The sequence below is a fragment of the Rhamphochromis sp. 'chilingali' genome (genome assembly GCF_963969265.1).
Source record: "Rhamphochromis sp. 'chilingali' genome assembly, chromosome: 8".
In the NCBI taxonomy this organism is placed as follows: Eukaryota; Metazoa; Chordata; class Actinopteri; order Cichliformes; family Cichlidae; genus Rhamphochromis; species Rhamphochromis sp. 'chilingali'.
In genome coordinates this window covers 17,820,419-17,843,309 of record NC_137935.1, presented here as the reverse complement: position 1 = coordinate 17,843,309, position 22,891 = coordinate 17,820,419, and the positions used below count along the sequence as shown (strand labels likewise).

The following is a 22,891-nucleotide window of genomic DNA, read 5'->3' as shown; positions in this document are numbered from 1 at the left end:
ATCTCCCAGCTATCGACACACAGTGTTGCTGTTGAGACTCACCTCGGAGTCACCCTCTCCTCCTCTCCTCTCCTTCTTCACTCCGGCTGTCCTCTCCTTCCCTCCCACCTCTCCTTTGCAGATTCCCATGGCATTTTGGAGCAGTTCTGCGAATAGGCTAGATGGCTACTGCAGCAGTGTGACGAGCACCCCCCCCCACCACACACACACACACACACACACAACCACCTCCTCCTCCCTGAGCCCCTTTCAGCTCTCTTCCTCAGATCCTCTTCTACCCTTTCACCCTCAAGTCCTTTCTTTCTGGTCTCCTCCTCACGTTCCCTACTCCTCCCCTCCCACCTCTTCTCAGTTTTGCTCCTCCGTGGCTGCATCTGACTGCACAGGTCTGTTTGGCATGCAGGAGGCTCCTGAGGCCTGGCGCGTCTAAAGGGCAGTGCGCCCAGAGGCAGGAGACGCGCCCTCACTGATAAACACCATCTATGCCAGACCCAGAGCAGCTATAGGAACCATAACGCCAGCACAACATACCCCAAAGTCCAGGTCTGGCCTCATACATCTCCAAACCTCAGCTTCACATCTACGCTCTCAGCATCGAAAGTTGGAGTCTTAACCTCTGCTTATTTTGAGCGCCGAGTGCTCATCTGCTTTCAGGTGTTAAATGCCATACGTACGGATCAAAGGATCTGCCTTAAGAACTACATTAAGTATGGATTGGCCTTCTCCTGGCTGAGAGGAGAAAGGGGTGATTGTTGGGAAACAATGACAAAGATGAAAATCATAGAGGTAGAAAAGAATCAGGGAAAAAGAGCCTGAGAAATGTAGTGAGCCCATGTCAGATGGAAACTGTCTGGCTGTCTCCCTCCGTCCTTCACGCTATTATTCCTTTCCATATTTGTACTTTTTTTTTCAAATCCATTTACATGTGGTAAGGTATTTCCCCAAGGAGCACGACTCTAATTCAAGGGGTAAGATAAGCCATCAAAGTTAGTGACAGAGAGGGCGTACGGGTGGCTCAGTGACAGGCTGAGAAGAAGACAGTCAGGAGAAATGCCACCGCCACACACACACACACACACACACACACACACACACACACACACACACACACACACAAATAACCCACGGTGATTTAATCTGCAGAAGCCGCACCTTTACTTCCCTCTATAAAGATGTTACTCCATAGAAAAGAAGAGATAAAGAAGAGAGGTTATTTTGTAACTCAATTCACGGCACATCAGCACACACGCACACACACCCACTTATACAGTACATACGGTTTTGCACGTACAATGGCATTTTCTCCCCAACAACTGCTCTTGTTTAGTATGCGCTTCCTTTGGTCTTGAGGAGGAATGATCCTCACTCTAATGAACTACGGCCTGCCACTTGAATGTAAAACAGGATTTAACCCGTCTTCAATGTCAGAGCCCCTCCCTGGGGCTGCTTTAGACAACACACACAAATTCACGGAAATGCACGCACACACACACAGACAGACATGCAAGCAAACGGCCAATGTACACACACACGTGGTAATGCATGAACACCTATAAGTGAGAGACTCTCTGCGCTTCTGGGTTTATTTCAAAGCAACTAACACTCAAGTGATGTCTAGTCTGACCTGCACTAACTAACTAACTAACTATCTATCTATCTATCTATCTATCTATCTATTTTAATAAAGAACTGTGCAAGAATCAACACATCCTCTCTGCATTTGTCTTCTAAGTACTCAGAATATGCATGTTAAATGAAAAGAATTAACAAATGTGAGTGCAGAAAAAATTGTATCTATTTAAATCACATGAAATCTCAAGGAGCTATATGTAGAAATCGAAAGCATCAACACATTTAAAACTTCAGATATCACAACTGCTTACTCTCCACGCCTGCAAAAGCAAGAAAGAAACAACCGACATTGAGTTGTGCTCCTCTACTGGAATATTTTATTGTTATCATCATCATCATCTGTATCACTGTTATTATTTTTACATTTGTTCATTTTATTTGACGAGTGGGTGGAGTATTCACAAAGATGGGAGAATAATGTTAGATTCACAGTGATGGGCGAGGGGTTAGCCGTTTAATTCAACAACAACAGAAAAACCCAAAAACAAAACAAAATCCAAACTCACTCACACACTTTTAACAGGCGAACACGCCCGCATTCAAACACACACACACACACTTATTATACCAGTAAACACCCGAGAATATGTGCGCTGACACATATTTGTAGTATGGGTGTGTAGTGCACCCTTTCCCCCGCCCCGTCTTTTTTTTAAAAACCCCACCCAGCCCCACCCCGCCTCTGTCAGACGTGACGATATGAGCAGTTCCATGAAGCGAACCCTCAGATCAGGCTGTCGATCATAATCTCAATTTAGAAGAAGGACAAAGAAAATAGTGCCAGAAGGCCTGGCTTTCAACAAATTGCTGTATATATAAATTTACATGTATTTGGCTAACATGGCAGATCAGACGACCTTATTACAAAGTGCTAGACTGTTTTTAACGTATCTCTCTCACAGCTTATATCACTGCATATCGTGGTTAAATTTTATTCTTCTCACTTCTTTTTCCTGATGAGTTTGGCCGGGTGAAATTTCCAAATGTTATTATTTATGAATTCTCCTTCTTATTATTTTAGTTGTGATTTTCTTACACATATATGTATAATTTTGTTTTAGTTGTTTCATTTTTTCCAAGTCAAAAGTGTTTTGTTTTTCCTGAGAGGAGCTCCAATCAATTGCTATGAAACTGAAATTTAAAGTGTTTCATATCCCCACTTTTTAATTTAAAACTTTATCTCCAGTTGACTCGCTTGAACTGAAACCAATATCAGAACAATTCTGTTTTGTTTTATCGACCTCCGACGGTCACATTTTAATGACCACATGTGGTCTTGTTTATTTACCTGCCTTTCTAAATGAGCATTTATATCCCCCACCCCCCCCACCCCCACTCCACATACCGTGCTCAGGCTATGATATTAGCGGCCGCTCTTGCATTGTTTTCTGTTTTAACAGGATCACACGCCGAACCGTGAAGTGCTTTAGAGTTCACACCAGAACAAATTTCGGTAAGTGCTCAGAAAAAACAAAAAAAACAAAACATGTTTAAATGATAAAAACACTTCTGTCCAGCACATTTCCCCTCCTAAAGCATTTTCACATTTTTTTTCATCCACTAAAACAGTCGTATTTTAAACAATTTCCCAATCGGTTTCACCTGGTGAAGAAAAACAATATAAACCTAAAAACAAACAAGAATATGGCTTTCATACACAAACACAACTGCAGCATTGTACATTGTCATGATACACTAGAAGTCATAATCAGTTAAACAAATCGCCTTCCTATAATCAAACAATACAAATAGCGTCCTGTCTGCATTGCATTTCCTTCCCTTATATATAATGGAATGTCTGGGACTACTTTAATCATACTTTTGTCCCAAAAGTGTGCTTTTAGTATGGCTGAATCGATGAATACTTGGATCTTTTTTTCAATATTATTGTTTTATATTATTATTTTAAGTATCGATACAAAACACCAAAAAGCTGTCTCCACCTATTTTAAGTTGAAACCCTATAATCAAACTGTCACCCGGAGCCCACTGAAAGAGATGATTTGTATAATACTGCAATAATAAAAATTTATATTCCAAAGTCATTTTTATTCCTACAGACGAGTGCCCATCTCTTCCTACTGGTTTTAGGGTTAATTGGGTTAATGTGCGGTGACGGACATTGACGGTGAGGATGTGAGCTGAGGGTCGTCATGGTTTTCTCTCTATGTACAATATGGCTTCTCTGAGTGGAAGAGACACATAAATCAACACAGTCATCTAGAGAAAGTCACAGAGCAGAGTTCGTTGTTGTCGCGAAGATGAAAAGTCTTGAGGGACAACCAGTCAAAAGTTTCCATGTCCCCGTTTCTCTGAGAGTCACTGTCACTCGTACACAACAGGCTGACATGATAAAATCCTATGGCAGCGGCTTGTCACACACTTTAGATTGCAGTTATTCAACTCATTGTCCAATTAGTAACGTCCTCAGAGGTTTAATCTACTGCCACTTCTGTCTCTCCTGCCCTTTTCAATGTCTCTCTTTCCATCCTGTCACTCCGCTCTCTCCTTCAGTTTATTTTCTCCTCTCACATCCTCCCCTCTGAGACTCAGTCCTCCTCTGTGCCCGCAGCCCCCCTCAGTCCATTCATACAGAAGGGCAGGCTAGAGGAGAAGGGGCTGTCAGATGGGGAGAAACCACTGAAGGGTGGAAGGCCGGCCAGCCGCTGTAGGTGGGGGAAGAAGGCCGGTGGGGGTCCCTTGTGGTGGTCCGAGCGTAGCTGCAGGCCATCACTGTGTCCTGTGCTGTGGTGGTGGGAAGGGGGGAGCTCAGGTGGAGCGTAGCGGATAGTGCTTGGGGCATAGAGGCTCTGAGGGCCCTGCGGGCCGAGGGCAAGGGGGTGGAAGAGGACCCGGCCCGCTGCACTTCCAGCAGCCAGTCTCTGAAGCAGCTCAAAGTCAGGACCGTTACCTAAACCACCACTACCGCCACTGCTCCGGCTGACCACCCCCGCCGACACAGCCCTGTCCTCGCGGGGCAACGGGGAGGACACGGGCATGGCGGGGGACAAAGCTGGGGACGGGGGAGTGAACAAACCCTTCGGTGGGGCTTCGCTGCTGGAAGAGGAGTCCGGGATCGGGGTGGTGGGGCTGTCACCATTGAGGCTGCTGGACGGCGTGTGTGCATGCGAGGGCTGGGGCTGAGTGGTGTGTGTGTGTGAGGTGGAAGTTTGAGTGTGTGATCCCCAGCGCCCCCCGGTGGTCAGGGCTTCATGCTCAGTCTTGATGCCTGGGCTGCCGGGCAGGGGAGATGGAGTCACTACACTTTTCAGCTGCTGGATCACAGCCCGGCCATTGTGCACCCTCCCTCCCCTCTCCCCTCTCGTCGGGGTGTCTCCTCCTCTGCTCTGTTTACCTCCTCCTCCGCTGTCTTCCCGTTTCAATCTGTCGCTGTCGCCTCCCTGGTCCCACTCGGTTTCATCTTCCTCTTCCCCCTCGCTTTCGCTCGCCAGGTCTGAGGAGGCAGAGACACTCTCCTCCGTGTGACGGAGCTCCTCCAGTCTGCGACGGGTTTCGGGAGGTGCGCCCTCCGGGTCAGACCTCAGCAGGCGCTTCCTCCTGTCCTCTGATTGAATGGCCGTGGTGGTGAATTTGTCTCTGCCTTTAGTGTCAGGGTCGCTTTTCCCCACTGAGCTCTTCACAGGTTGCGAGCCTGAGGAGGAAGGAGATTTTTATGACACGATGAGGCACGGGCGAGTGCATCAATGGGACGTCACAGTAAGGTAGCAATGTACGTAGTAGGGCTGCCACAAACGATTATTTTGATAGTCGACTAGTCACCGATTATTTTTGCGATTAGTCGACTAATCAGATCATCATCCATTAGACGTAAAACTACAGCTTATTGCACCAGCAGCATCTGCTCTTATATAACTATCATTAGCTTACAGCTTTAAGTGTTTAAGGTCTGTGCTAACTAAAAATAAAGACAAGATGATAGTTTATTGAATTTTAATGAAATTTGCAGATTGTTTCGGTGAAGATTAATAAACTCCTTGCTATCTAAAATATAACAGGACACTGGAGTATATTCTGGAGCATCTCACACTTCTGATAATCAGCTGTCTGCTTGATGTTTATTTAGCTGTGTAAAAACTATAACTTTAATCTCAGACAAACTGATTTACTCAGGAACAAATAAAATACTAAAAAAAAAAGCCAAACAATAACATTTTAAGTTATCTAAGTGACTCATATATATTTAACCTGAGTAGCGAAAGACGGCGGTGGGTTTGAAAACGATTTGCGGGGAGTCCGGTGTTCTCACGGCGCTAGTGAGCCTAGCCCCCGGCTCGCTAACGAGCTAGTGGGTAACAGATGTCTCCGAAAACGTCGGAGCGCTTTTGAAAATATGTGGTGTCCTGATAAACTGAGCAGATATTTGAGGTTTACACAGCTACATTCTCGCCTGAAAATATGTTAAACGTTTATTTTGTGACCCAGAAAGAATAATAAGAGTAACATTAAAACTAACTAGCTGCCGCCATTGTTGGAAACTGCGCTGGGCCGCGCTATGAATTCTGGGACACAGCTGCTTCTTCTTCTTCTTCTTCTTCGGGGTTTAACGGTAGCTGACATCCTTGTACATGCAATGCTGCCATCTTCTGTTTCAGTCCGTTATTACACTCTTAAATCCTGCCACTTATTCCTGCGTCTTTTGTGATCGTACAAAGTTTCAAACGACGCGTCGACTATTAAATCAGTCGTCGACGATTTTGATAGTCGACGTAATCGTGACTAGTCGACAAATCGTGGCAGCCCTAGTACGTAGTGTGGTACCTCGGGCCTGTGTGGAGCCATCGGTCGGGGACGAGCTGATTCGAAGTCGCTCTGCTCTTATGCTCTCTGGTAGCTGCAGCAGATCCAGGGGAGTGTCGGGCAGCTCTGTTCGACTGGATGGATAGATGTAAAAAAAATGGGAAAAAAGAGAAAGGGAGAGAGTGAAAAGCTGGATGTATACACAAATCATCTACCACTTAAAGCCACTTACACTTAAAAAAAAACAGGAATGCCATGCTGATTTAAGTGAATACTTAGAGATGGAAACAACATATAATCAGCCTAATAACTACCTCCAATAGCCAAACTGCCTCACACCCTTCTAACCTCCATCTAACACACACTCACTCCTTCCAACAGCCCTTATCACACATGCACAAACACTGACACATGCAAACAGACACACAGGCAGACCGCACCCCCCGAAACACACGCAGATGCACACACACACACACACACACACACACACAAATGCTCCACTCAGCAGCCCACCTATACACAGTTAAGCTCAGACAAGGAGGAGGCTGTTGGAGAAGTTAATGAGCTCTTGTAATTACAGCACTAATTAACTAAAACACCATTCAGCCCCAAAATTCTGACATCCATTTGTTGTAATTATATAGCTTCAGTCCAATTAGCATTGAAATTCAGCCTACTCCTCTTGTTTTTGTCTGACTGCTCTGCTGCTATGCGCGCGTTCTGTTGTGTTCTCTCGCGCTCGCTCCGTGGTAAACACACCAAAGCCTTAAACAAAGGTAATATGACACTTAAAAGGTAATTTATATTTAAAAAGAAATCAAGGTGCAAGGTTTTTCAAAATTTTCTTAATCTGATTTGGAGCTTTCTGTAACAGGGTGTCTGCTTATTCAGAATAATAGCGTTAAATAACAATAGAATAATGCATAAAGGAACATTATGCAGGATGAAAAAACCCGAACTGCAAAAGGTATGAAAAAGTGATAACTTTTACTAATTACTATTTAAAATACAAGATAAAATAAACATTTGACTGTCGAATGAGGAACATTTTGAAAGAAAAAGTACGGCTTTTTGAAGCCGCAAATTTTACTGTATGTTGGTCGTGACGCATAGAAACTGTCAGAAACATTAGCAAATTCAAACTAATCTAAAAATCTATTAAAAGAATAAGAAGAATTTAATGATATTTTAGCCAATCTTTCAAGATTTATAATAAAATCAAAAATAACCATTACATTAATTAGGCAGTGGTTTGCTGCTTTGATCTCCTCGTTTCGTGTGTATCCTTACCAGTTTTCTCACATGCTGGAATAAATGAACCTCCCTATCCCAATAATCCCTGTACATTTCATCAGCTATCCCTTCAAAGGGTCTCTGTACACAGTGTGATGCCTGCATACATAAAATGACTTCCTAACAGCACTCGTGGAGAAACGGCGGTTTCAGCTTTGCTCCGGTTCTACTGACCTCAGGACGTAGTTAACCCAGATAACGTTGCGTTCGTGGGGGGCTTTGTGGTTGATGGACACAGTGGCAGTGGACTGGATCCACAGGTACCCTCCTCTCCTCTGGAGCCAGCGATAATAACCAGTCACTACCTGGCCTTTTCTTAGCACTGAGGAGCAAAGATGGGAAGAAAAGAAACCTGTTAATGGTTTGACAGTTCATGAAGGTGGCAGCAGAGGGCGCCTCTAACAACAGTACAGGAGGAGATTTCAACAGGCTCTTGTAGCAGCTCTGCCAAGTTCAGATACTTGAAGAAAGAGAGGGATGGGGATGAACGTCATATATTATACGTATCCATATGTATGTGACTCACAGTCCTCGTGGCTCTGCCGGAGGTTCTCCAGGTCTTCTACATGGATGAAATGGTAACAGGTATGTCCCACTACCTCTGCTGGAGTCAGATCCATATACTCAGAGATCCTGTAGAGCATTGGAGGAAGAAAACAAACAAACAAACAAACAAAAAACACACACACACATTTGTCAGCCAAACAGAAGCAGATGTGTGTGCTAACACCACCAACTGGCTGGGTGCTCTGCCAGCTCCTCATGAAAAAACATGAAAGATAGAGCGACTCCCAAAAGGCAAAACAATAGATGGATTACCTGTTCTCACAGTATGTAACCTGTAGGTCCATGTTCACTCGGAACACAAACATGTGGCTCTCCATGCGGACTTCATTAAGCGTGGAGGGCGGGAGAGTGTGCGCCAGCGCAACCAAACCCATTGGTCGACGCACTGATCGGGTGGAGCCCGGGACGAGAGCGGGGCGGCAGCGGATTCGTCCCGTCACGTGGATTACCTGACAAGCACAAAGTCTTTCTTACGCACTCATACGCACAAGCCAGTCTATAAGAGGATTACTAAATAAAGATCAGGTGGAATCAGAGCTGTTTGATGCACTGATTTAGAAAATGTAGCATTTATCAATATGTAATAAACTTGGACATATTAGCAGTGAGCGCAGTAAACTGTGATACGTGGAGCGGTTCAGAGCGAAATAAGGGCACAGCCATAAAATATACTGGCAATGACCACCTTGTGCGTGTGTGTGAAACACCAGCAGCACAAACCCAAATTGTTATTTTATTCCGAACACATGCAAGTAAGCTAAGGAATGCATAATATGTTCTCAAATTATGGTGGCGCATTTTCTCTCATACCTTGTATCCAGAAGACTTGACATGCAGGCCTCTTTTGGTGAGCGTGGACTTCATGCGGATAAAAAAGCCACGCTCGGGTGGATCGTCGGCAGGAGAATGAGGACTGGATGGAGCTGCTGGGGATGAGAAAATAACATTAGCTGTTTCAAGAATATATTTTTTTGACTTTTGTCTTAGTAATGCCATTTGAGCACAGTGAATTGTTGAAAATCATATTATGTATTTGTTATATTTCTTTCTGCTTTCTTGCCATGACAGTACCGGGTTCAGGGGTACCAGCTAAGGAGGAGGTGGACGCAGAGCTGGAAGCGCTCTCAGGGGCTGTGTGACAGCCGGCCTCGGCCCGTAGATGTGGCCTGATTCCCAGCCGCTCCGCCATCTCGACGTGGTCCGCTGGGTGGATGTAGTCGAACACACTGCTGCCAGTCAGCTCCACCTGAAGAGAAGCACACACAAACCGATCAAAACCAGACGCTTTGTGCAAAAATAACTATACGTGAGCGAGCACACGCCTACAAATACACACAGACACACACACACACACACACAAGTGCACTGAAAAAAAAAATCAATATATGTTATGACGGGAAAATGAAAGTGCCGCTCTGGGTTACAACTGAACAAGGAATGAGAGGATGTAAGACAGCCCCACCTGCCACCCCTCCAACATGCTCGCGCACACATACACACACACATTTAAGTCCTGTCTCGGAGGATCAAGTGACTACAGTGCTACACAAATAAAACCAGGAGGAGATAAAAATCAATTGTATTTGCTGATTAAAAACAGGTGAACTCCAACTATCTCCAAAGGTCACATTACTATACTTCTTATTCCCCGTGTCCCTCCCAGCTCCTTCATTCAGTTACAGTCTATCCCAGCAGGCAGCAGCGTAACAGCTCATACAGCTCTATATGATCCTATCATCATAATGCATCATAGTCGCATCTCTAATCATTTAAAGGCAATAATGGCACTGCTCTTGCATGGCATCCATAAAAGCGGCACAATTGAAGAAGGTGTGATTCCATCTGAAGCAGCATGAATAAGTGTGTGTGTGAGAGAGAAGCAGAAAAGGGGGGGCATGCATGCTTACACACATCTATGCAGGTTCCATTACATCTGTGAATGTGTGTCTGTGTGTGTGTGCGCGCATTTGTGTGTGTGCCAATACTATTCCATCTGATAAAGCCGTGGCTGCAGCAGCCTCACACCCTTGTCTGTAGGACACAGCCATTTATTACCGGATTAGAGCCATTTACTGCAGGCTTTATGGGAGCTTCAGCAGGCCCTCAAGGACATCACAGCCGGGGGAGAGGAAGAAGGGGAACAGGAAGGCGGGAGCAGGCGAATAACAGCGATCGACAATGAGGGAACAGAGAGGGGTAAAGATGTAGGAAACCCCACCGAGTGAGGGGAGATGACAGACGAGGTTTTATCACCCCTTATGTTATTCAGCGCCAGACACGCAGGCCTTAATTTCTTGGGAGACGGTGCCACATTTCGCAACTGCGCCACCTGTAATAAACATATTATTAAATACTAGATTTGATGGGCACCATATGGAGAGGCTGCCCTGCATACTTGCAAGACTCGAAAAGTAATTATCCCGTAACAACTGTGCTACTGTCACACTTTGAAAACGTGCGAGAACAGCTGACCATGCTGACCTGGGAACATATTTGGATAGATATTTGAGGATTTTAATATCTGATAGCATCAAGACAATAATAAATGCAGTTACTGAGAAAGTCCAAGATAAGAAAAATCAATTAAATCTTATGCATTTTAACCATTAAGACATTGAGCAACACAGGTTTCAGATAGTTCAGGGGTCTAATAAAAAGCAGAAACCTCAAAATATATACCCCCCTACACAAAGGGGAATTAAATGAATGACATTATTTACATTTCTTTTCTTTATAAAAATGTCTCTTTTCTCAGCTAACCTCATGCATCACATAAGAGCACACTGGATCGCAGCTCCCACAGTGATAAGCAGAAGCTCTGATAACGGCTCAGCAGAGTAATATACAGCAAGCGTGTGTGTGTGTTTGGCTCTCAGTTGGCAAACTCTTTTCACTTTTTCACTTCCAAAGACTGTGCTGTTGAGGTCTAATGTATTTATTTCTCCCTCGTTCTCTGTCCAGCTCTAACAGGTGAGGCTGGTAAATGTGGAGACCAACAGCACTGTGCTAGCTGACCTTCACGTACGTCAGCAAACTCTTTTTAATCAAGAATTTTTAACACGAGGAAAATTCAGTGTTTTTGTTTACCGATCCTTCTTCTCCTCAGCGTCGTTAATACGTCAGCACTCTACAGCTGCGTGCTTTTTGAGTCTGACATCAAAACTGACTCGTTCATTAATGTTTTAAAGTTAAGAGTTTGCAGCTGTCCATTAAATGGCTGGATATCTCTATTAGGTAGAGAGGCGAACAGGTCCTTATGGGCTTTACCGGGCTTAAGACCTATCCGAATAATATCACTTCATCTCAAGCAGGAGGGCGAGATTGAAAAAAGATCAGACAGAAATGAGAAGATGAGGAAGGGACGAAGCGATTGAGAGGATGAGTCAGGCTCAGACATAAAAACAGGTATAGAATGTGGCGCAAAGGGAGGCGTGAGGAGAGACCGAGATCATTCAAATCTCTCTGAGAGCGTGTGTGTGTCTGCGTGTGTGCGTTTGTGCCTATGCAAGCACACGGCGCGCCTCTGTTTCCCTGCGTATGTGACTAGACTGTCTGTTTTTATGTCTCCGTGTGTCATTGTGTGTCACTGTTTGTGCGAGTAGTTGTCTGTCAGCGCATCTGTGTGAACCTGTGTGTGTGTGCGCGCAGAGATGCACGTGCATGCATGTATGGTGGTGTGGTGGGGACGAGGGGCAGCGAGCAGGGGAAGCAGAGACATGATATAAATAATAGCAGGGGGCTTTAATATGTATGAGGCATCCGGGCAGTGGTCCACAACATACTCTCAGCCCTCAGCCCTCACTGACTGATGGGAGAGGAGAGGAGAGGAGGGAGGGGAAGATGGGGTGGGGCGGAGGTGGAGTGGGGGCTGCATACTAACCATTCGCAGATCAATTCTCTCCTCCCTCAATCTACCATCCTTCCTCCCTCCTCTTTACCCCATTTATCCCTTTTTTTTTTATCCTACTTTTACTCCTCCATCCTTTTCATGTCTCCTCCCTCATCTTCTCCAACCTTTGTCTCTCCAGCTATTCTGCCCTCCCCTCTTCTGTTTCCATGTCTTCTCCCCCCTGCCTCATCTGCTATGTGTCGCTCCCAGGTTTATCCCTCGTGCTCCCGGGCCTGAAAACCAAGTGAGCCAGACAAAAAAGAAAAAAGATACCTGTGCGCCAGGGGAATGGGCAGAGGGCTGTGCCCTTGGTCAAGGTACCTGACCTGGGCTAAGTCGGCTAAGCAACCCCACTGTCAGGGGAGTGGCCCGGGTGGTAAGCCAGGGCAGAGGGGTCAGACGGGGGGACAGGAGACGCGGGGCTGGGGCGGTCCACAGGGGCGACATGCCCTCTAAAACAAACAACCACTTATACTTTTTCACTCAGAACATTGTTTGTCTGTCCTTCCCCTCTCCCCTGTGTCCGCCTCCACTCACCAGCAAAGTATATTGAAGTGTTTTGTCCTCTCCCTCCCACCTTCCCTTCTTTCCTGTTGTGCGTTTTTCCATCTCATTGCTTGTGTCCATAAACACACTGTATATTCGCGCTCGCCCCCCTCCCCGAACCCCGTCTACCTGCCCTTTCTGGCTGTGTCTTTCTCATCATAAACCTCCTCTGTGCCCGGCCGTCCTCATCTTTTCGGGAAGGTAAACGTGGCGCTGTATGTTTAAGGTTTGGAACGTAATCTTAGATCATAAATAATTTCATTAGAATGCTGATGGCTTAGGCCCACTTTGAGGAGATGTGATGGGTTAGGCCATCTGCTCAGCTGATAAGAACAGCTCTGTTTTATTAGCATCTCCACCAAAGCCTCGGCTGTCTTGTTTACCTAGGCAATCCCAAGGCGAATTTCATTCCTACTGCACATTTAAACTCTATTTACACACTCAGACTCTCTCGCTCCTCTTTACCACCGTCTCTCCCCATATTCCTCTGCTTTATTTTCTTTCTCTCTTGTAATTGTCTGTCTGGTTCTCGCTGTTCCTCTCTGCAGCTCCCCTTTTTGTTCTGTCTTCTCTACGTCACTTTCTTTTGTATCTCTCTGTGTTTACATGTACATTGTGTGTGTGTGTGTTTGCAAAGAAGACTCAAAAACTCCACGACAATTCAAGACAATCCTTGTCCTAATCCAACTTTATATTAACCTTCATTGAATGCCCCATGACAGGAAAGTTTAAAGAATAGTTTCAAGTCTGCCTCACATTAAGAGTAATTAGGCGTTGTAATCGTTCTTCTTCTCCTTACTTGCTGTGAATCGATCTTAGCTGTAGAGCAATGGGTGCTTTTTATTATGCTAGCATGTCTTCAAGCTTCCCTCACTTTTTTCTCTTCCCCGCATCTTAACTCCTCCCAGTGAAAATGGGAGACAGAGAGTGATCTGTGAAAGGAAAGACCTATGTTTCCTTATTGCAAGCGCCTTCTGAAGCCTCCTCTATCTGTAAGGCACAGCAGCTCTGCAGGAGTGGCATGGACAACCACAACAAAAACATAGAGGGAAACTGAATGAATATTTGTATATGTGGAAAATAAGAAAGGGCTTGATGAGGTCATCTTGAAAATGTGATTTTTGATTCTTTTTTATTGTGAATAATTAGTAAAAACAAAGTGAGGTGAACTTTTTCAACTTTTCAAGCTCAGCATACAAGAACAAGCTTGAGAACCACTGATTTAAGAGACTGAACTATATCTTCTGTTGCAAGAACAATTTTGGGGGTCAAGAGAGTAGTGAGAACATGGGGAGGGGGGACAAACATGTCTTGTGGCTCTTCATGATATGAAACTCCATCAGGAAAAAAATGGAGTCAGTGAGCTCATTTTTTTCCTACAAGTCTCCAGTTCAACATTAAACAATGACTAAATATCTGAAAACTAAAAACCTATTTCCCCCCTCAAGTTTTCTTTACACTGACTTACAGGTGCAATTCAGGACATCATTGTGTACAGGTGGAGGAAAGTATATTTATGACCAGGGCCAAAATTACAGACTATCAGTGCAACTTAACAAAGTTGAGGAAGGATTTAGTAAAATGCATCTAAAGAAAATCTTTCCATTTCAAACTTGCTTGCTGCATTTTTTTTCTTTGTATTACGGTGTAAAACAAGAATGTAGTAACATTCATCACATGTGCAGCAATCACAATAGACTGAAAACAGTCAATATCAGTATGCAATTAAAGAATTACACAGCCTTAACAATACAGAAAGAAAGTACAACATCCATCTGAAATTAAATGAAACAATGAGCAATGGTTTAAAAGCTAAGCCTGTTATCCTCTTGCATGTGTATAGATATATTTTTTGTTTAATATCACATTTTCTGCTTAACAAAAAACTACTTCTGACATTATATCCCTAAGTTACAGTGATTTCATAACTGGGGACAACATCTGTTTGATTTATCTGCTCTGATAATTATACATATATATATTTAGAGATTTTTCCAGTCAGTACAGATATGAATGATAATGGTGGCCAAGGACCAATGGAGACTAATGAGATCTCCTTCATGTGAGTACTGTACTAAAAGGAAAAAAAAACATATCCTTAAAACTTATTCTTAAGTTTGTTAATGGTTTCAGCGACTGCCCTTAAACAAAGAAAAAACCCTCAGTTACATCTGTTATTGTTACACTTGCCTCTCTCTCGCTCTCTCGTGCTGTACCCATTCTTCTTAGTTTGAAACATCTCTCTCTTATCACACCTCTCCTCCTTTCCTCCCCCTCTCTTTCTCTCTCTGGCTGTCTCTATCTATCTTCCCATCCCCCTTGGTGTTTTTCCCCCTCCCTACAATCAATGTGGCTTTTAAGATGCCTATCGATTTGTTCCCCTAGACAGGCCCAGCGCGCTGGGGCGACACTTTGATTGCTAGGCCAGTAATTACTGTTATTATTTATGCATCTGGGCAAAATGGCAGGACTTAACATTCACAGTACAAGAGGCCACAGGCAATCAACAGAGGTGAGCACCTGGAGAGGGAGAGAGGGCGGCAGAGAGAGCTAGAGAGAGAGAGAGCAGCATTGCCCCTGTGAGAGTTGTACTCCAGAGATGAGCACAGAGAGTGAAGTCAAAGATATTCACACTCACACACAGACACACAAACACACGCGCTCCTGGGAAGGGATATGAAAGCATAAAGAGAAGACAGGCACATGTGTGCAAATGCACTTGTAAATAAAGGATTATGTGGTCACGTGTGTGTGTGGGTGTGCGTGTGTGTGTGTGTGTGTGTGTGTGTGTTGTGTGAGAGAGACATAAAGAGAGTGAGATGAGGTTGTCTTACCTGTGAGAGTCCCAGGTAGATAGAAACTGTCTCTGAGATGTAGAGGAACCGTCCCTCCTGGCTGACCACAAACACAAAGCCATCTAGAGACTGTGCACATAAACACACAGGGACACACACGTGGGCACACAAAAACACGCACACACACACATGCACGCAGAGACGCAGACATAAAGGCAAACAGAAACAAAACAGACAAATTAGAGCAATTAGCGTGTATCGAACAAATTACAATGAGCTAGAGAACAAACAACCCATCACCCTTCGGCCTCTTCTCTCAACTGGTGAGCACGCTCACACGCGCGCGCAAAAAACTCACATGACGTGCATAAATGTGAATAGACATGAAACAATTCCCATAGACGCAGCTACACGCGCGACAGCTGCGAGTGAGACCTGCGTGACCGAACAAACGGTGAACAAAACAGAGGCAGACGCAACGCATGCGGTGTGGACGTCCACAAACACACACATACGCACGTGCATCAAGAAAGGCGCACTTAAACAAATTCAGCAACGAGACATGAGAAACTGAGCTTATAGACCAGGGGCTGTTCCAATCAGCCGTAATAAACCAAGAGTCGAAGCTTCATCCTGGATCTCCAGCCACACACGCACACACACGGACAAATAAACACAGACACAGATAGAACCAGAGTCATTACGGCCTGCAGTGATTCTAATGAGAAGTGAAAGGTATACAGCCAGCCCATTAGAGGGGACTGCTTCAGAGAATAATATTAATCGTCATAACAAGCATCCAGGAGTGAGCTGACACAGTCTCAGCCTCACACACACATGCACACACACCAGGGCCACTTTGCTCTAGAAAAATGATTGCTATTTTGGCGGCCTAGTGCTTAAAGTGGCAGTGGTAATTTATGCAACTGACACATCCAGTATGCAAATGTGTGGCCGGGGTGTGGAGCGTCGTGTGTCGCGGCGAGGAGAAACCAGCCGCATGAATGTCGGAGAACTAAAGTGCAATTATCAGGCTATTACTGTGGAAGAACGGCTGGGAGGGGAAGAATCATACAGTTTTTCTGGAGCGTTAATTTGATTTCTATCAGCGCCGTTCTCTAAGCCTCTCTTCCTCTTTAAAATGCCAGAGGAGAGCAGACATATGTAATGTTTCTTTGTTTTACCACAACCTTCTCACTTCTCTACTCTCCTTTTATCCCTCCACCTGTTCCCACTCCTACCTGTTCTTCCTACCGCCTCCCCCTCCCTAAGCTCCCTCCAAAGTACAATCTGCAGTGCTACCTCCTTTGCTCTTCCTCTGAGTCTTTGCCTACATTCTGCATTTCGTCACCCCAGCAGCCCTCCTGCCCCAGAGTACCCCTCGGGCTGTGTTCATCCGTTAGTGCAAAAGGGAGGTATTCTTTGGCAGCATCTGAGGGTTACGCGATGTGCTTCTGTGTCTGAGTGTGACTGTGTTTAGGAATTTGCCTGGAAATATGAGTCAAGGCAGAACGACTTGAGCCAGTGCAGGCTGTGATCACACATAGCAGCGACTTAGCACAGCTGGATAATCAAACAAATGTGACTGTTAGGAGGGGAAAAAACATTTCTAACTTCAACTTTTGATACATCTGAAAAAACTAGTTTCTCTGCTTAACAACACAACATAAGCATGGCAAAAAAGTCAACTATAGACATAATCAGTGCGGTACAAGAAGCAATGTGTGGGTGATGCGGTCGTTACCTGCAGGAGGTGTGCCCCTAGGTGCTGCTCAAACATGTCAGTCGCCAGAGAATGAGATGAACGTCTAACTGCAGAGAAAAAGGAGACAGACATTGTCATAAAATGCTGGCGGGCAGCATTTTATACCTGTTGATATTATAGCAGGTGAGTAGATTTTGTTAATTGATCATGAGCAGGGCTTTTTCAGTGCAGAAATTTGGGTTTCTGTAGGTAAGGTGCGTGTTTTTATTACTGTAGTATGACAAAATGCTAAAAAAAAAAGTCTCCATGTTTAGTACTAGACAGTTAAGATCACATATTACAGTTAGAAAGGCCATGCTCTTGGTCAGTGTAACCATCAGAAGCAGCTTAATTAGTCAAAGCTGCATAAATAAAACACAAACGTCTTAATATGTAGGAAATCATTTTGCCGGTCGGGTTTAAGCCACGCTGATGGATTAATTTCCATTTTTTTGGATGAGTTAATACAGCTTTGAGGAATAAGTGATTACACAAATTGATCTGGAAATAGAGGATTTTGCATTAACGTGGGATCTCTTTCACAACTTTAAAATCTTCAGCAAAATCAAAAGTGAAACTTGAAGCAATTATGTCTGATAAAAGAAGAATTTACCGTGCTTAAAAAAAAAAAGTGCACATAAGGTGGAGCGCTGCGTGACGCATACCACTCAATCTCTGCCAGGCATACAAACAAACAAGCAAACACACACACACACACACACACACACACACACACACACACACACACACACACACACACACACACACACACAGTGTCTGCATCACCACTCTTAATGCATCCCAAACACAAGCTATCAGAGCTGCTTCAGTGCCAAAGTGGTGGTGTTTACCAAGGCAATTACAATACAAATAGAGTTGGAGGTGGTTAGGTGGAGGAGGAGGGGAGGAGGGCGAAGATAGGTATGAGAGGAGCACAGAGGGTAGGGAAAATGAAAAACCTTAAGGAAGGAGAGAGTGATCGCTTTCTCCAAAGCAAACATGGGCATGGGGGTTGGGGGTGCCGCCACTGACGTGGAAGATTAATTTTGCAATCAGGTGTATTTACTGTTTTATGTCAGAAGGAGTGTGTGACGGTGTTTATGCACCTGCAAGTGTGTGATTGCAAAAGTGGGGACCATATGTGAGAACTAATCTCACTCCAACAGGGCTGCTTTTGAACACAATGTTCCCCGTCCAATGGAGACAAACTGCGTATGTCCGTGTGTACCCAAAATATGTGTGTATAAGAGCATATAAATGTATGTACGCGTGTGAGTCTGTGTGCGTGCCTTTAAGGATCATTGGATATCTGCGCGTGTGTATGTGTGTGTCGCTGCAAGGCTGCGGGAAATCAATACACGTTATGACAGGAAAATGAAAGCGCTGCTGTGGGTTACAACTGAACACAGAGGGGGGATCGGAACACACACACCCACCAACACACACACACACATATACAATCACACGCACATATATATTGCCCAGCTGCCTGCTTGTGATGTGGGTTTGTTGAATAGAAGAGGGAGGCATTCCATTAGAGCTATAGACACACACATACACACACTTTAGGAATACACACAGCAATGAATTCTCATGCACAGACTACACAGCAGCAACATGCTCTCCGATTAAACAACACAAATACCCGTGCACACACACAAACTCTCTCTCTCACACACACACATATACACATAAATACAGAGTTGCCGGACAAAGCCACAGTGGCATTGTGAGATTGGGGTCCCCCTGTGTGACAGAGTGTGAATTTAAATAAGGCAAGTCCATTCAGGGCTATGAAAGGGGGTCTGGTGCTGGGACCCTTCAGCCTAGTCAGTCCCTGCCTGGAGGGGGATGGGGAGCCCATTTCGCTCTCTGCCTGCCTAGCAGGCTCCCTTGTGGGGCAGCGATGCAGCCGCAGTGCTAGGAAGCTTGGAGGAATCAACCCCCGTGGTAACCATATAAGAATTAATCAAAACAGAAGACAAACGCACTTCGATTGTTGTGAAAGTGTGTGTGTCTGTTCTGGCTTTCGTGCCACAGAACCCTGGAGGAGCGACGGTGATGGTGGGTGATCAGTTGTGCTGAGTAGTGTCAGCGGGCCCAAGGAAACGCTGAATGTGACATGAGGCCAGCGGGGCTGACAGATGAGTCACACCCCTGCACACACACGCAGACACAAATACACAGAGGACCATTTATTAAAGACTGCCACAGTACAATAGGGCAACCAGGAAACCAAAACACTGGACCTGATGTGTGTGTGTGTGTGTGTGTGTGTGTGTGTGTGTGTGTGTGTGTGTGTGTGTGTGTGTGTGTGTGTGTGCGTGTGTGTGTGTGCGCACAGCATGCGCGTGTATGGTGTATTCTTGCGCACATGTGAAGGGAAAGAGTCTCACAGCGTTGATGGTATCACACTCTGAGAACAAAGATCCCTCTGTAGTGCTACTGTGAACCCCTTCTCTATGTGTGTGCCCGTGTGCGAGTGAGGGCTTTGCATTATTCTGTGTGTATACCTTAATATTACAGCTTCTGTAATATTTTATGTCATTATAAATCATAATTCAAACAATAACATCTTTTTTTACAACTTAGATCTTATTTTGAACTTGCTGTGCATGCGTCTTATTGGTAGACCAAGTCAAAACAGATGACAAATGATTGGACAGACATTAACAAACCAACAATGTGGCCACGTTATTAAAGTCTGATCTGATCTGCTAAATGTTTCATTTAGATAGTTTTGGACAACACATCTCATCATTGTGCCTGAAAACATCATTTGTAGTTGAATATTGTTGTGGTCAAACAAGATTTTGGAATATTTTTGTGAATCTTAACTCTTTTGTACAGACAACTGGACGTTATTCCCTCTTGTTTAAGCATAAATATATAACCAAGAGAATTTTGCCCCAAAAGATCACCTTCAGCCAAGAAAAAAAGTGGTGGCACTCAGTGTAATAAAAGTTTAATTTGCCAGATTCCTGTATCTGTGACTCCTGGCCCAGTTGAAGCGCTGGAAAGAAAGAGGGCTTCAACTCAACTCCTAAATCAAGAAAGTGGTCTCGATCATGGGTGTCAAACATGCAGCCCTCAAAGAGTCAAAGCACAGCCCGCTGGAATTTTTTTTTTTTTGCTAAATGTGAAAATTGCAGAAAAGGAGGGCATCATGTTTGACCTTTTCAATGAATTTTGCACCAGGAAGCATTGCATGTCGCTAAGAATAGATCGTGTACTGAACCGGGACCTGAAACGCTACATTCACCCAATGCAGAGGCCTAAGTAACTGTCAGTTTGACATGATTCCTATTAACAAAGACACTGCACATGTAATGCTACAATTAAAGTAAGGGAGTTTTACATACATATATTATGATGAGTATATGTGCATGTTTGATTTAACTGGTCCGGGCTGTTTGAGCTTTATGTACTAAAATTAGTTTGACATCCCAGTCTTGGTTTCCTGCATGAACTGTTAACTTGTTTAAAAAATGTGTGACTGCCTGATTACTCTTTTTTTGATCCCTGATCTCATCAAATCCTTCAGTTTTTAACCATAAAAAAATGTTCAAAAGCAATAAAACCTGACTTTAGTTAAGATGCGTTAAATTGCAATTCTCCTTTAAGTGAGTTTGTGCCAATAAACACCGTGACTTGTGTGCAGAGCTGGACGCAGGGATGGCTGAGGTCTTTAATCGAGCTATTCTGTCACACTCCGATTCCATTAGCTTCCCGGGACTCTGCTAAGAGATTTAATTCCATTGTGGGAATAAGAGACAGAATGGGACAGGGCAGGAATGGACACGTTAATTATGATTTGACTCAGAGGTCAACTTGCACGGACTCCCCAGCGCTTCACAAGCAGAAAAGATTTGAATGATTGAATGAAAAAATTTGAATGATTTTCATGATACTTTTGTCTAATACATAATTTAGTCCCAGTTCAGTCCAGAGGAATGGCCACACACACACACACAGCCAAGCATCCCCACGTGGGGGGCTGTAGACACACAGACTCCACCCCCACAGTGTCAACCTCTTTTAACCAGGTTAGGATGTTACCATGGGAACCAAACAGTGAACCCCCATTTCTCTCTCTCAGTTTCCTCTCTCTGTGTCTTCTTATTCATCTCTGTCTCTTAAGTTTGGCTCTGCCACCGCAGCTTCACCCTTTCAAAACAAGAGCCCGGTCACTTGCCAAGTTGTTTACTACCAATCCAAATGTGATGTTTCGGCCGTTCGACAGACAGCGAGAGAAAAAGTGACCCTAATCGCAGCGTCCTTCTCTGGCACAATTATCTTCTCACGCCGACATCCATCCCTCCCTCCTTCCCTCTATCTGTCCTCTATCTTTCCGTCTCTTCTCCATCGCTCCCTCACTCCTTTTGCGGTCGAACATAATTTGAGTGCAATTAACTTCCCTTAAAAGCCCAGGCTGCTTTAAACGCTGTGAATTAGAGGGGAGGCAGACGCAGGGAGATCGTGAAGAGGTGGGGGAGACAGAAGGGGAGGCGAGGGAAGACGAAAGCAATGAAAGAAATGAGGGGGAGAGTGAGAGGGAGAGAGAGAGAGAACGAGCAAGTGGAGGCAGAATGAAAGTCAATGTCACCAGCGCCGGGGAGGGGAGAGGTGTGTTTGACCTCACTAGCCGAGACAGTAAAACACTTCAGCTGGCCCTGTTGCTGGCGCTGACTTGTCATTGCACTGTGCCTTGTGAAAAAGGCAGAGGGCGTTCTCCAGCTGCCCTGCACACCTGTTACAGGTTGATATTTTCTCCCCTTTTCTGTTTTATTAAACAAAAATAAAAGTAGAAAGTTAATTTCAGATAGGAGATTTTAAAAGATATCTCTGTCTTACCACAATCAAGTTATTTTCTTTACATTATTATTATTATTATTATTATTATTATGTTTGCACTTACTGTTAACAAACCCTACATTATCTTTAACTAACATGCAAAAGTAAAAACTGAACCAAAGTGCAAAAGATACTTTTGGACTAATTTATATTCTGCTGAACCTAATAAAATGTTTTTTTTTACATTATGTTCTTATTTGTTATTTTATAAAAACATTAATACTGTCTGCATGGTTGGGTGTGGTTTATTCTTGCCAGTGCAGAGCAGCATAATACAGAGTGTGTCAGAGGTTTAAAAAATGTATATAAACCTCCAAAAAGCCTTGAATTACTTTAAACAAACAGCACACCATCACACTACACCGCCTGGACTAACCTGTTTAACCTTGCCTGTCCAACAGGAAGACTGCTTTGGTTTCACCTGTAGAATCTGGTTAAACTGTCAGTTTGCTTGATTGCAGATCTGCCACTAAGTTTAAGTAGATTCTTATCACAAGCAATAGAAAGCTTAGGAATAGGAATCAGGCTTCCTGGATTTTTTTCAAAGGAAGTGTAGTATGGGGGAAAAAACTGTCCCTGATAGCAAAATTTACTTAATACAGAGGCTTTGAAATATAAATGATGTCAAATAGTCCTTGAATATGCTGTGCAAACAGGTGCACAAATACCAAATACAGCATGGGTCATTTTACCTTCCCTGCCTTCAGCCTTTCCTTTTCCTTTGCTCCTTTCCTTCCATACTCTGTCTCTTTCTCTCTCTCCTCCTTCTCTCCCGCTCTCTCCTGCTCTCTCAATCTCTCTCTTTCTCTCTGT

At 44.3% G+C, this 22,891-nt stretch overlaps 1 protein-coding gene across 6 annotated transcripts in view; it reads right to left on the bottom strand.

Moving 5' to 3' along the window:
* Nucleotides 1–1,933: 1,933 nt before the first annotated feature.
* Nucleotides 1,934–22,891, bottom strand: part of npas1 (neuronal PAS domain protein 1) — a 68,775-nt gene continuing 47,817 nt past the window's right edge. For 5 of the 6 annotated variants that reach the window (XM_080888130.1, XM_080888129.1, XM_080888131.1 and 2 more), the window contains 9 exons: nt 17,225–17,292; nt 15,520–15,609; nt 9,322–9,496; nt 9,061–9,176; nt 8,503–8,699; nt 8,210–8,316; nt 7,858–8,005; nt 6,412–6,524; nt 1,934–5,284 (listed from right to left, as the gene is read on the bottom strand). In XM_080888130.1, coding sequence (XP_080744256.1) covers nt 4,182–5,284; nt 6,412–6,524; nt 7,858–8,005; nt 8,210–8,316; nt 8,503–8,699; nt 9,061–9,176; nt 9,322–9,496; nt 15,520–15,609; nt 17,225–17,292 — 2,117 coding nt within the window. In that variant the 3' untranslated portion in view covers nt 1,934–4,181. The remainder of the gene's footprint in view (nt 5,285–6,411; nt 6,525–7,857; nt 8,006–8,209; nt 8,317–8,502; nt 8,700–9,060; nt 9,177–9,321; nt 9,497–15,519; nt 15,610–17,224; nt 17,293–22,891) is intronic. The other variant, XM_080888132.1, reaches the window with a different exon arrangement.